The sequence below is a fragment of the Rhinolophus sinicus genome, linkage group LG06 (genome assembly GCF_036562045.2).
Source record: "Rhinolophus sinicus isolate RSC01 linkage group LG06, ASM3656204v1, whole genome shotgun sequence".
NCBI lineage: Eukaryota > Metazoa > Chordata > Mammalia > Chiroptera > Rhinolophidae > Rhinolophus > Rhinolophus sinicus.
The window spans coordinates 109,778,997-109,793,750 of NC_133756.1; the positions used below are offsets into that span (position 1 = coordinate 109,778,997).

The window sequence follows — 14,754 nt, forward strand, 5'->3', positions numbered from 1 at the left end:
ATGCTTTCAGGTCAGTGGCAGTGTGATGAGCGTTTACAGTGGAGACTTTGGCAATCTGGAAGTGAAAGGAAGCATTCAGTTTGCCGTTGACTACGTGGACTCACTGAAGGAGCTGCATATCTTTGTGGCCCAGTGTAAAGACTTAGCAGCAGCAGATGCTAAAAAACAGCGTTCAGACCCGTAAGTACAGTTTGGGGTCACTGTTGTCTCTTAGTTACTCTTAATCTTGTAGAAATTGCGGAGGACAGAAAGTAATTGAAGGGAGGGCATGGGTGTGACTGTGTTAAAAGGAATGTGTGAAAGGAAAAGTTGTGGGGAAATGCTGTTTTATTTACTATATGTATTCATATACCAAAATGATCAAATCACAAAAAATGTCAGAGAGGCAGAAAATGTTTCAAGTTGGAAGGGGCTTTTGAGGTCATCTTGTCCAGTTACTTCTTTTTTAGAGATAAGGAAGCAAGGGCCACAGAAATTAAGCAGCCTGTTACATAAATTCTGACAGTCAGCAGCACAATGAAGAATGAGGGCTCGAATCCCAGGCTCTTTCCACAACACTCTGAAACTTTCTCTAAAATTAGGGACATGTGGCACACACTTCATAATGTTCAGTGGTACAGAAATAGCTCAAATTCTAGAATGAAATCATTTCCATATTTAAATTATACTCTACAGAAGAACTTTAGGCGGAATTAACACTTCATCTTTGAACTCATAGGTTTAATTGCACTTCAGGATTTTTGCAAAAGTTAAATGGTGTTACCACCTATCCCTATGCAGAAGTCTGATTCTTAATTATTTTGCTAGCATAAGCCCACTTCTTTTTGCTTTCATTATAAAAACAAGTGGGCTCAATATATATATATTTTTACATTGCATATGGTTTGATTGGGTGTGTGCTGACATTGGTTTTCAAAAGACAGTAACAAAACTTTTAAAAAAAATTCTGCAAAGCCTTTCTTCATAGGAAACAAGCCAATAGAATTAAGCACTCTGAGGTCTGTTGTTTTCCTACCCCCCATACGCCCTTAATAGATAAGGACAAATGAAAAGAATTCTGAAAATCTTCAAAACAATATAAAATTGTCAATTCCACTGAAATCACTTTAAACTTTTAAGTACAAAGGTGTTGGTGAGGATATTTATTACTTACTGCTTTTCTCGTTATCATGAAATAATTATTTCTGTTAATTTTCAATGCATTTTTAAAAGTAGAAGTGGAAATACCACTACAGCTTTCTCTGACTTTCTTGTCTGTTCAATTCTCTTTTTAGATATGTAAAGACTTACCTGTTACCAGAAAAGGGCAAAATGGGCAAGAAGAAAACACTTGTAGTGAAGAAAACTTTGAATCCTGTGTATAACGAGATATTGCGGGTATCTATGAACTCTTTAGGAAAATCCTAAATCGTGACCTATGTGTTTAAATAGCCACATCTTCCTGAGTAGCATCTCTACAGAAGAAGTCAGTCACCAAGAGAGGAGAAGGAAAGGAATAGACATTTTTGGAAAATATGCTTTGTATGAGATGATACACCATAAATGTTGCATGCATTATCTCATTCATTCCTTACATACCCGGCCAGGCAGGTATTATCTGCATCCTACAGGTGAGGCAAAAGAAGCTTAGAGAAACAGAATGACTTGCTCAAGGATACACAGCTGATACAGTTGAGCATTGCAATGAAAATGATCTTCTAAAAGTGTAATTCTGATGGTTACTTCTCCACTTAAAACCTTTTAGGATGCCCATTATCCTCAGGGTCAAGTCCATCCTTCACTTGCACACCAGGGCCTTCGCAACCTGAGCTCCAGCCTCATCTTTTCACATTTGTGGTCATTGCTCAGGTCGCTGTGATTTTGTTCTGTGCTTGGGAAGAACTACATTTTCTCACTGGGCTGGGACTCTCTGTCCCTTTAGGATGGAATATTTCCCGCACATTCCATCCTTAACTACCTCCTACAGCCTTAAATGCCTCATCCTATGAGAGGCTGTCCTGGACCCCTCAATGCCCCTGCTGTCTGCTCCCTCCGTCTTCTTGTTTTATAACAGACTCTATTAGCACTCAGCACTTTACTGGTTTGTCTGCTTTTCCATTAAATTGTAAGTTCTCTGAGGGCGGGGACCAACTCTGTGTTGTTTAGAAACTGTGTGTTCTTGAGTCAATGACTTAACCTGTCTGCACTTCACATCTGCAAAGGGGAGATAATAGTAGTACCTACTTACCTGCAACAGTAGCTGTGAACATTAAATATACATGAAGTGATTAGTACACATTAAACACTTAATAAATGTTGACTCTTAGTACAGTGTCTGGGATAGGTACACCAGAAAATGTTTATTGGAAGGACAGATAAATGGAAAACATCCCTGGCTCAAATACCCATATTCTTTTCTTCCCCCAAACTGCATCATGCTAAGTGATGAGGAACAGATAATTTAAAACTACAAATAGAAAAAGTGCTGCTCATTCCCTCTTTCTGAAAATTCTGCCCAAGTATTTGGTTATCCTCTGAGAAAAGAGGTAGAGTTAAATTAACTCTCAGTCATCCATGGGTGAATTTTCTGTAGCAAGTTTTAATGGCAGTTTGACTATGCTATACCTCAGCACCCTAGCTATTTCTAGGTCAGCTACTTCAACCCTATACTCAGGAAAAGCCAGATAATTTAAATGGTAAATTCAAAGTAAAGCAAGTCTGCTACAACCAAAATGGATATTCAAGTAGTACATCATAAAGCCAAATAGAAATTATTTTTAGATTCCAAGTACTATTATCCCTTCCATGATTATATATAATCAAGGACTGACTGCATTTTAGATGAAACTGTTAGGATGCCAAATATTTTCCGTTTGACCATACAAAGCAGGAAAAATCAAGTATCTTTTCTTGAAAAATACCTTGTTTTTGCAGGATATCAATAGTGGGAGAGATTGTGTGTATATGGGGGCAGGAGCTGTATGGAAACTCTGTACTTTCCACTCAGTTTTGCTGTGAATCTAAAACTCCTCTAAAAAATAAAGTCTATTAAAAAGTATACTTTGTCCTTAGGTAGAAAACAGACCATTGGATTAAACTTCATTTGTATTTTCAGATTGCATTTGATTTATGTTATACCTACTTAGAACTAAAAACATCCAGTAAAAAAAAAAAGAATAATTGGCTTTTGTTTTCAGAAAGCTATTACCAGCTATGATATTTGAGCCATGGTTTGCTTTTTCCAGAGGGGCAAAGAAAATCAGCTTTTGTGAAAGATGGATTTTAGCTCTTTGAAAGAAGACACTTAGAATAAGATGACTGTGCAATATTCTTGAGACTTGAAACCTAACAGATGAGAAAATCTGATCTACACAGATGACTTTTCTCTTCATCTCTATGTTATTATAACTTTGGCAGAAAATAATATTATTCACTTTAATTTCCTTCTTTGAACTGCAGTATAAAATTGAAAAGGAAATCTTAAAGACACAGACGCTGAACCTGTCGGTCTGGCATCGAGATACATTTAAACGCAATAGTTTTCTGGGGGAAGTGGAACTTGATTTGGAAACTTGGGACTGGGACAACAAACAGAATAAACAATTGAAGTGGTACCCTCTGAAGCGGAAGGTAAGTTCAGAGCTTTGGGGTTGCTTGGTTGGTTGGTTGGGGACCTAGTGTACAGGAGAAAGCTACTGTACATTGCATTTTCGTTCAGAAAGCTTATCTATAGTGTGGGATCATTCTTTCTCTTCACTCTGTCCCACATCTCTTATGCTTGTTTCTGTATTTACTTTTCCTTTATTTTTTCCCTCTCTATGCTGCAAGTTGGCTATTCAATAATTTTCTTATCTGCTATGTCTAATCTGCTGTTTTACCTATTTACAAGTTCTCAATTATTACAGTTTTCAGGTTTGTATTTTCATTTGATTCTTTTTCATAAAGTCCACATCTCTGCTGAAATTCTCCATCTTAACATGATCTTTATGAATACAATAAACAAGTTATTTAAAGTGTGCATCTGAAAACTCCAATATCTTACACATTTGTGAGTCTCTCTTATCTAAAATGTTTTATCTTGTTTTGGTCATTTGGTGCTTTGTCCTGGTATGCCTTTTTGTTCGTTATTCATGCCGAACATTGTGTATGAAAAATTCTAGGGATCATTTGAGATGGTTTATTTTTGCTTCTTACACACAGGGTAGGGACAGACCCCCCCTTAATCTAGTCTGGGAATGAACTGACTAGACACCGGGGTTTTGGTTTCGTGTGGTCTGATCTAGTCTGCCCATGTTCTTAGGCTGTGGGTTCCGACTGAAAGCTTACAGAAAGTAGTTGTCAAATTTTAGCGTGTATCCAGTTCACCTGAAGGAATTACTCCAACACAGATTTCTGGGCCCTCTTCCCAAGGTTTCTGGTTCAGTAAGGTCTGGGCTCAAGACTACGTGTTTCTGACAAGTCCCCAGGCGTTGCTGATGCCGCTGGCCTGGGGACCGTACTGTGAGAACCACTCTAGGGTATTATCTGAGGCCATTCCTCCTGAGCTGGCCATGGACTCCAGTTTTTGTTTCCTCAGCCCAGTGAGACTGCCAAAAGCCCTGCTCTGCTTCTTAGTCTCTTTCTGCTAGGCTTTTTATTCTCACAGTTTGGCACTACATAAAATCAGCTAAAGCCTCAAAGTGGAAAACAGAGAAAAATGTCAGACTCCAATGTCTTGTTCATTTGAGTCCTGTCTATCTCAGTAATTCTTTGCCACCTTCAAATAGAGTTTTAATCAGTTTTTTATTCCCAATATGAGGGTTGGTGTGATCCAGCTAGTAGTCCATCACAGCTGGAAATGATACACACACACACACACACACACACACACACACACACATACACACTACCAAAGACATGTATACACATTTTAAGAAAGAAACAAACTGTATTAAAATTGTAATACTCAATATATACGAATAACAAAAGATGAATACAAGTCACGTTTGACTTCTGCAATTACAAGAGGTGCTCAAAGTGGTTACCATCAGCGTCCGAACACTTCTGATTACGGTGAACTACTGCTTGAGCAACGTTGGCCAGAGTGTGCACTTGTATATATTTTTCTGGCACCCTGGCATATATCTATACCTATATCTATCTATCTATCTATCTATCTATCTATCTATCTATCTATCTATCTATCTAATATATAATATATGTTATATATATAATTAATACAAACCATTATTTAGTGTCTACACAATAAAACAATTCCACTTCAGAAATGGTTTCCAAATATCACATCAAAATCACTGAAGCACTTATTTCTAACTCTACCCAAGAGTTACTGGATCTGAAGTCCTTAGAAGATATCAAAATTATCTCATTTTTAACTAACTTGCCTTATGTTTCTGATGCATAACCATGTTTTGGAAATGAGGCTCTAAAGGACCAGAATTTGAAAGTAAAACTATCTCTCTGATACTTGAAAATAATATTAGGTTGGTACAAAAGTAATTGTGGGTTTTTGCAATTATTTGTAACCTTTTAAACCGCAATTACTTTTGCACCAACCTAATAGATATACACTTTAAAATTATTAGCCAGTCTTTGTTACTCTTACAGGCATCTACTCATTTGATCTAAATTAATGCAGCTTTGAAAATGTAATGTTTGGTTTCTTTCCCCCACTCCCATATTCCCACATTCTTCTTACTTTAAAAGATAGAGAATACAAGTAAGTTGTTTGATGTGCTGGCTGAATGACTAACAAAATGTATGTGTTTCTGTAAAAACCAAAGCCGCTCCCATCTCCAAGAAAGCCATGTGATTCCTTCACTAACTCTGAAACTAAGGGCCTAGAACTGTTTTCTGGGTAACCTGCAACTTTTCCAAGACACACAGTATAGCTTACCCCAGATATAAAAGCAATGGTCTAGCTTTGATAGGGAAGGCGGTTTTAATCCAGGGTACTCATGAGTGATCTGTCGTCCCAGAAATGGGGCAGATATGGTGCTGTGACAGAATACCAACCAACAGTAAGTAGTTTGTGTCTCATACTTGCTGACTTTCCTTCATTTTTCAGACAGCACCAGTGGCCCTTGAAGCAGAAAACAGAGGTGAAATGAAGTTAGCTCTCCAGTATGTCCCAGAACCAATTCCTGGTATGTAATGATTTTCTGTCCAGATTTATGCCCTTTCCTTTTCCCTCCCCCTCCAAGGAATCCTTTGCTATTTTCAAAGGTGAAGCCCTAAACAAACTTCCTAACTTATATGAAATGAGTCAACTCACAGTTATGAATGAGAAAAATCCTCATTTTTTTTTGTTGTGGTAAAAACACATAACAAAATTTATCATCTTAACCATTTTTAAGTATAACATCAGTAATGTTAAGTATACTCACATTGTTGTAAAGCAGATCTCCAGAACTTTTTTATTTTGTATATCTGAAACTCTACACTCATTAAACCACAACAGGTCTCTTCCCCTTCTCCTGGCTCCTGGTAACCACCATTCTACTTTGTTTCTAGGAGAAAATTTCTCATTTCTGCACCCCCCCCACCCCCAGTACAGTTTACAGTCCTTGTTTTAACTTTCACCTCTTTCGAAAGTTCGTATCTGCACATTGTCCTATATTCAAAATCTGGACATACTGAGAGTACTGTGATAAGAATGGAACCTGAGTGTTCTTTTTCACAGGCAGGAATTGGAACAATTTATATGAAGCCCCTAAGAAATTAGAGCTCGTTGGTCTTCCACTCTCAAGGTCTCACCAGGAGAGAAAGCTTTTTCCTCAAGACAACTAAATGTACCCTTGACGTGAGGGTCTCGGGTCTGCAGCCCAGTTAAGGAGCAAGAGACTGGCAGGAAATGACTGCCAGCCCCCCTCTTATTTCACAAGCAAGTTCCCCAAGTTATTTTCCTTAAGCATCTGTATGAATGTTATGAAATCAGGGGTTGCACACACAAATACTTTCAGTAACCAGGCAGTGATGCTAATGGGATGGGGAAAAAAAATGGATGGTGAGGGCAGTGACTGACTAGAGAAAGGCATTCTAATTCAGTTAAAGAAGAAGGAGACGGAGGAGGAGGAGGAGGAGGAGGAGGAGGAGGAGGAGGAGGAGGAGGAGGAGGAGGAGGAGGAGGAGGAGAAGGAGAAGAATTACTGGAGGGCAAGCAAACATGGCTGCCAGGTCAAACATTTAGGTCAAATGGCTGCCAAACTACCATCTTGTTACTTCTGGACCTTTCTAAAAGGCAGATTCTTTTATATGTAATTTGAATCCTATCATTTAAGGCCAACATGCATAGAAATTCTGCCCATCTCATTTCCCATTTTTCCTACTATCATTTCTGGAGGACCGTGTGTTGTGATGGGCTCGACCTTGCCTGAATTTTTGCTCATGTAGTTTTTCTTCTCTGGAATGACTTCATTTTCGCCTCATTCTATCCAAGTCTTAGATGAAGTCCCATCTCCTCCATAAAATTTTACCTGACTATTCTCACCCTTACTGATCATATTATCTTTTAGAGCATTACAGTAATAACTTGGCATTTCATTCCATTCCATATTGCATTTTTATCGTTTTTATTGAATTATTCTCTCTACCTTAATAGTAAACATTTCCCGAGGACATAGATTCCTGTATTCCTTGTATATTCAGTGACATTCCTAGCATAGGGCTGAGTACATAATAGATGCTCAGCAAATACTTGTTGATTGATTGATTGGGGTAATCCATCCAGAAAAATATGATAGCATTCCTCTGTCCATGTGCACCCAATCTAAAGAACAACTTCAGATTAAGCCAGCTTCTCAATAATTCCCTGTCCATAATATTAGCTATCATGTGTGTCTATACAATAGTCTTATAAAATGTGTAACTACTTTTAAGAAGAAGAGTGACTATACCTTAGCCTATACCTGTTTTGGTTACTTTACACTCCAATCTGTTTAAAATGCCTCCCATTGGCCCCAATTGATATTGGTATAAACATTTGAATAGTATATGCATTTCATTGAGATGTTTTGAATGTAACAGTAAATGGGTGACTCACACACCTGATATCTATAATTGATCATATTGAGCCAAGCAAAACCCAAGAAAAATGATGTGATACTCTGTATTTGGAATGAATAGAAATTATTTTCATAGAGCTGTCTGAGCTCAGTACAGCCCAGACTATAAAAGATATAGTTAAAAATGTTTAGGGCAGTCGGATGGCTCAGTTCGTTAGAGTGCGAGCTCTGAACCACAGGGTTGCTGGTTCGATTCCTACATGGGCCAGTGAGCTGCCCTCTCCACAACTAGATTGAAGACAATGAGCTGCTTCTGAGCTTCTGGAGGGTTGGCCGGATGTCTCAGTTGGTTAGAGCACGAGCTCTCAATAACAAGGTTGCAGGTTCAATTCCCACATGGGATGGTGAACTGCACCTCCTGCAACTAAAGATGGAAAATGGCGACTGGACTTGGAGCTGAGCTGCGCCCTCCACAACTACATTGAAGGATAATGACTTGGAGCTGATGGGCCCTGGAGAAACACACTGTTTCCCAATAATAATAATAATAATAAAGAATGTATAGATTTAACTAATTAGGATCATATCATCAAGCACTAGCTAGAATCACTGTGCCAGGCCATTTTTTGATTGGCATGTTTAGATGCAGTATTGCCAAGAGAGGAATGCCAGTGAAATTTCATATTTTCTCTTTTTTCTATTACAGACAAAAAGCTTCCTACAACTGGAGAAGTACACATCTGGGTGAAGGAATGCCTTGATCTACCATTGCTAAGGGGCAGCCATCTAAATTCTTTTGTTAAATGGTAACAGCATTGATAACTCTGCCTCCCTCAGTTGTACAATTTGTTGGTTGGTTTTAGTTCTCTGTATCTGTGATGCTGAAACTCATCATTCATAGTTAAAATAACTTGAGACAGTGGCTACATGAAGTAGAGTGATCTGTGACATGAACCCCCAAAGCTTCATTTAATTTTAAAATTATAAAGATAAGAGAGTATATACACAAATTAAACCAGAGACCACATATTCAGATATGTAATGTCTTCTAGGAGGTACGAGGTGTAATCAAAAGATACAGTGAATGTTTAAATTTTAAAAAATTATTACAGTAAAAGACACATTGCCATTAATCAACCTCAAAATACTCCCCCTCTCTTCAAACACACTTATCCCATTGTTCTTGCCACTTTCTGAAGCAGTTCTGGAAGGCCTCTTTCGTGAGTGTTTTTACTTCATCTTCCATCGTGACAACATTCCGTGTTACACATTACTTCTTGTATATGGCAATTTCTGTCAAATAAAAACATTACAGTGTGTCCTCACCCATCTTATTCACTGGATCTGGCACTATGCAACTTCTTGCTCTTCCCCAAAGTCAAAATGATTCAGGACATCCAGGCAGCCATGACAGCACAACTAAAGACACTCACAAAATGGGACTTCCAGAACTGCTTCAGAAAGTGGCAAGAATGATGGGATAAATGTGTTCAAAGTGAGGGGGAGTATTTTGAAGGGGATTAATGGCAATGTGTCTTTTACTGTAATACATTTTTAAAAATTTAAATATTCATCTTTTTTTTTTTTATCACACCTCATTCATCTGCTTCTGGGATAATATTCGGTACTAAATTTCTAATGGTGGGATGTCATATCCTTTGGGTCCTTAGTGAAGCACGTGTTTTGTGGCCCATTTGTTAAAGGCCTTTGGCATCAGCCTGCAAATATCTGGAAAATTATTTGCTAAACAGACACATACTACTAGTTAACTCATTAAAACTTAAGACAATTTGGGTTCTTAAGTGGCAAACTTTTTTCTCTGTCATACATATAAGTGCCTGGTATCTAGTAAATAGTAACTAAGCAGGTACTATTATGCTGACCTAGCTCCCTCTAATTTTATCTATATAGATTCTACCAGAAGACTAGTTGTAGCTATTTAAGTTTATATGACATTATTTATGACACTCCCTATATATACTTCGTTGATGTCAACTGGTAAGATTTTTCCGATGCATCTCAGACCTAGCCTCTATAAGGGGCATGGTAGGGTAAAGTTAATTCAATTATTACTATTATTATTCAATTCCAATTATAAATTAAATGGAAATGATTAAAAATAAATAATATAATTTATTCCCAAAGTCAAATCTCGCAAATTGGAAAGGTTTCTCTTCTTTTTCAATTCTGTACAAGACTAATAATTCCTTAGGCTATTACAGATAATCAGGATTAGACCATGCTTCCAAATTTTAAAGGAATCCTCAAACAATTGCTACAATGCAGGTACTGAACTAAGTTATTTTCTTGATATGTAATTCTAATGTTAACCTTATGAAGTAGACATTACCATATCCATTTTATAAATGTGTAAGCAAGTGTTTGAAAGGTTAAGTAACTTTCCCTACAATACACAGCCAATAAGTGGCAGAGTCAGGATTCAAAGTGAGTCTGGTCCACTCTAACATGCAGCATCTTTCCTGCAGGATACCCCCCGCCCCCCATCACCGTTTCTCTGCACTCCTGTCTCCCACTCCTTCCACCAATCTTCAGTAGCTATGTTGAAGTGCACTGAAAGCATGAATGTTCACTGTCTAAGTAAAATGCTCTCACAATAATGTTTCCTTTCATAGTATCATCCTTCCAGATACAAGTAGGAAAAGTCGTCAGAAGACAAGAGCGGTGGGGAAAACCAACAACCCTGTCTTCAACCACACTATGGTGTACGATGGGTTCAGGCCTGAAGATCTAATGGAAGCCTGTGTGGAGCTTACCGTCTGGGACCATCACAAATTAACCAACCAGTTTTTGGGAGGTCTTCGGATTGGCTTTGGAACAGGTATTTGTTACGTTTTTAATTCCCTATGAGCCAAATGCTTCTTGGAGACACTAGAGGTTAGTTTGTTGCTTTGCTTCTTCCTAATGAAAACAGATATTTTATTTCTGTTAAGTGTAATGAAATGAATGAGTGAAGGAATGTCAGGCTGTGTGCCAAGGGCTCTAGATGTGAAAATCAACAGGATGCTGTATCTATCCACACAGAGCTTATGTTATTGTGTGTGTGGCGTGGGAGGGGGGACAGGAAAGCCTTCATTATCACTCTTTCCTGAGAAAACATTTATGGCCCTTCATGGCTAAAAGTGTGCTTTGAATAATAATAAGTGTGCTTTGAACTAACACTTATGGAGCACTAGTCACTGTACTGAGTGCTTTATTTGCATTATGATTTCATTTAATCCTCACAACAATTCGATGAATAGTTACTAATGTTAGCCCCAGAGGAACTGACGTGCCAAGAAATTAAGCAACAGAGCTAATAAGTAGCAGAGCCAAGATTCAAAATTGAGTCTGTTAGACCCTGAAGCTGTAACCACACTTCCTTGGAGATCATCTAGTGTCACTTCCAACCCAATGCAGGAATCCTTCCTACCACTCCCTTATGCCCCTGACAGATTGTCATCTAGCTTTTATGTGAACATAAAGAGAAATCATTACTCTGGGAGTAATTGGAGTACTCCCCGTTATGGAGTGTCTCATTGTTGAACATCTCAGATGGTTAAACATTCTTTCTTATATTGAGTCCCAGATCTGCCCTCCTGGTGATGTTCCATTGGTGTCTTCCATTGGTGATTATAATTAAAGAATGACCCATTTCTCCCTCAAGGAGCTATTCCTTTCTAAATGCAAAGCTTCCTTTTTTCAGGTAAAAGCTATGGTACTGAAGTGGATTGGATGGACTCTACTTCAGAGGAAGTTGCTCTCTGGGAAAAGATGGTAAAATCCCCCAACACTTGGATTGAAGCAACCCTGCCTCTCAGAATGCTGTTGATAGCCAAGATTTCCAAGTGAACCAAAACCCATTGGCTCCTCCACTGACAACTATTCCATAGGTGGCATCTGATCTCGAAAATCTGACTATGTGGACAGAGAACCTCACCTTCCATCTGTTGCAACTAACGAAAGCATGTTAAAGTCAACCTGCATGTACTTCTTTGGTTACAAGGCCCAAGAGATTTAAATAATAACAAAATGTGTAATGTATTTGTGTCTCCAACATTAAAGAAGATATTTGAGAAAGCTAGGAAAATGCAGCTGTTGCTTCAAAGAAAAAGCTGCCAAAAAATATTAAATGTGGGGCGCTGTCAACAGGAAAAGATTTCTAGATTGCCGTCCTGTGCTTTGCACCACAATCTTTTGCTGCAGTTAGGAGGGCATGATCATTGAAAATCCTTACAGGAACTGAGACTAGGTAGGTTGCAGAAAGAAGTGACAGAAAGATACTCCTACTAGGGGAAAAAAAGCGCAGAATGTCAGTGATGATAAAGAATTTGACCATAAGAGAAGTGTTTACTCTGTAATCGCTACTAAAATATGGAATTTCATGTCAGGGCAATGAGACTGAATTTACTGTGTGCGTTTCTGTCTCGAGAAACTGCTTTCCCTCTTATCCCTGTTGAAACGAAGTCTCAAATGTGCTTTGGTGCCACCCACTGGCCAAAGGTGGAATTCAGTTTTTGGCTTAATTTTCTCCTAAGGTAGGTCTCAAACCTGTATTTTGTAATAGAGTATGTAAAAAAAGCAAAACCCCCAAAACCTTGCATATAAAAGGTTCTGTTTTTCTTATAACTCTACTATATGAAAACAGCACGAGAGTGGTAACAGCCATGCTTTGCAACGAAGTTTTAATTAGAATATAAATTGTTAAATTATACTGTACTTCCTATGTATGTATAATTTTCATAAAGTATTTTGTAAAAACCCTTAGAATAAATTATTATATGATTTAATTGTGTTGTCAAATTAATCTGACTTCTTATTTTAAATTAAATACTTTATTTAGGAATCCTAAAATCTTAATTCACTAGCAAGGCTAAATAACTTCTGCTGGGCTAATATTCTCCAGAGTTTTTACTGCAACGCTGGACATTATTTCCTCTAAGTGGGAAGTTTGGGCTATGTTAGGAAGAGTAGACTTTTTATTTTAAGAAAGTATTTGAAAAGCTTTGAAGATAAGTTAACATTCATTTTCGAAATTTTTCCATAGCAACATTTTTGGGTCATTTTAATATATAAAACATACTCCTCCTGAGGACCCAACTAGCTTGCCTTTCTCAAAACAAGCACTAATTGAAGATAGTTTAGGGGAAGCCTGGATGGTGGGCGAGTGTGAGATCTTGCAACAGGGGTCTAACAAATGTCTTCGAAAACAACTAGAGTGCTTGTCTCCTCCTCCAAACGAATATTAGAACCTTCTACCCACTTGCCAGTCAGAGCAGCTAACCTAGACCAACACCCTTCCCATTGTCCGTCAAGGTCTTTTAGGGGGACATTTAGTCTTAGCTCTATTTCCTCTTCCTGTTCTGACCTCGAGGAGGGGCAAGATGAGCTGAGTGGAAGCACACCTCCAAGGTCAGTCTGGAACAGTAGCAGAAGTGCAAATCCTGTTCCAGCTCCTGCCCCTTCATAGCACTCATAAGCTACTTTCTCAGCCTTCTTTCAGTTACCTGCTCAGCCACCTCTCAGCATGCAGCCAGCTCCAAAGCATTAATGAGATTGATTCTAGGATTAAGACTGCCAGCGTCCTTGCATCCCCAGGTCCCTGACCTTCAAATAACTGGAGTACACAGCAGAAACACCCTCCTTGCCTCTGCCCACAGTACTTCCAACTGCCTCAGGACATCCAAGAGGATTTCATGTCACTTTTTTTTTTTTCCCTGAAAAAGGAAGTATAAATCATAACCTTAATCTCATTGGGCTACAAGAGGAAAGCGAAATGGGACCTTCATGCATTATAAAGTGAATTATAATTTTTTATAATTATATTTTTTCCCCGGGAACAGAAAGTATAAATCATAACCTTAATCTAATTGGGCTACAAGAGAAAAGTGAAATGAGACCTTCATGCATTATAAAAATTCAGGGCAACCTGAATTTTTTAGTGAAGTCCAGTTGGCAGACTTTTGAGCCAGTGAGACTTAAAAGCTATAACTTTAATAAGTATATATATTTTAAACTGGAAAGAAGCATCTCCTTGAATTGCATGTTTTAGGGCTTCGTTTCGTTTTTCTTTTTTCCTTTGGGAACCCAACTAGAAATAAGCCACGCAAAGGGATTTATTGGAAATATATTGTCAGCCCACAGAATTTAAAGACGTATTGCAGGAACCTAGATTACTTTGGGGACTCCCAGCCTGGAATCTGGAACTCGGATACCGTCCTTCAGGGACTGGGAACGAACACCACTGGCAGCTCCAGACTCACAGCCTCTCGGCTACAGCTCTTATCTTTTCTAGGTTCAGCTTGAGAAATCTCTGGGAGAAAGTGGCCCGGCGTGGGTCATGTCCACACCTACTGGACCACTCACCATGGCCAAGAACGGCCTGGGTAAGGCTTGTGATAGACCCTGCTTGGACTATACGCCACCCTGTGGCCATAGAGAGAAGGTGCTCCATGTTCAGAAGAATGGAGTGTTGTATAGACTTGGGTGCTGGAGAAATCAAGAGCTGTAATTTGTGTCTCCCTCAAGTGAAAATACTTCAGAATTCCGTTACTTAAAAAACGAAGTAATATTTCAAAGAGTCACTGATGACTCTTTCCAGAGAGGTCTGACTAAATTTCCCCATTCACCACGACTGCAGCAGCTTCTAAGCAGGTGGTGAGTCAGGTCCTGGAACCCCATGACTTGCTCACGTGGCCTAGGAATCCACCAAAAGCATGACTCCTGTTAGCCTAGGCTAGCTTCTTCTAGAAACCTATGAGTACCAGGGAACTTG

General features: G+C 38.7%; 1 protein-coding gene across 30 annotated transcripts in view; it reads left to right on the forward strand.

Moving 5' to 3' along the window:
- The window catches only part of SYTL2 (synaptotagmin like 2), a 104,241-nt gene extending 91,472 nt beyond the window's left edge, over positions 1 to 12,769 (forward strand). For 29 of the 30 annotated variants that reach the window (XM_019739596.2, XM_019739601.2, XM_019739598.2 and 26 more), the window contains 7 exons: positions 11 to 180; positions 1,275 to 1,377; positions 3,439 to 3,609; positions 6,047 to 6,125; positions 8,689 to 8,788; positions 10,616 to 10,821; positions 11,686 to 12,769. In XM_019739596.2, the coding sequence (XP_019595155.2) occupies positions 11 to 180; positions 1,275 to 1,377; positions 3,439 to 3,609; positions 6,047 to 6,125; positions 8,689 to 8,788; positions 10,616 to 10,821; positions 11,686 to 11,831 (975 nt within the window). In that variant the 3' untranslated portion in view covers positions 11,832 to 12,769. Of the gene's footprint in view, positions 1 to 10; positions 181 to 1,274; positions 1,378 to 3,438; positions 3,610 to 6,046; positions 6,126 to 8,688; positions 8,789 to 10,615; positions 10,822 to 11,685 lie in introns of those variants that run through there. The other variant, XR_012497454.1, reaches the window with a different exon arrangement.
- Positions 12,770 to 14,754: the final 1,985 nt, after the last annotated feature.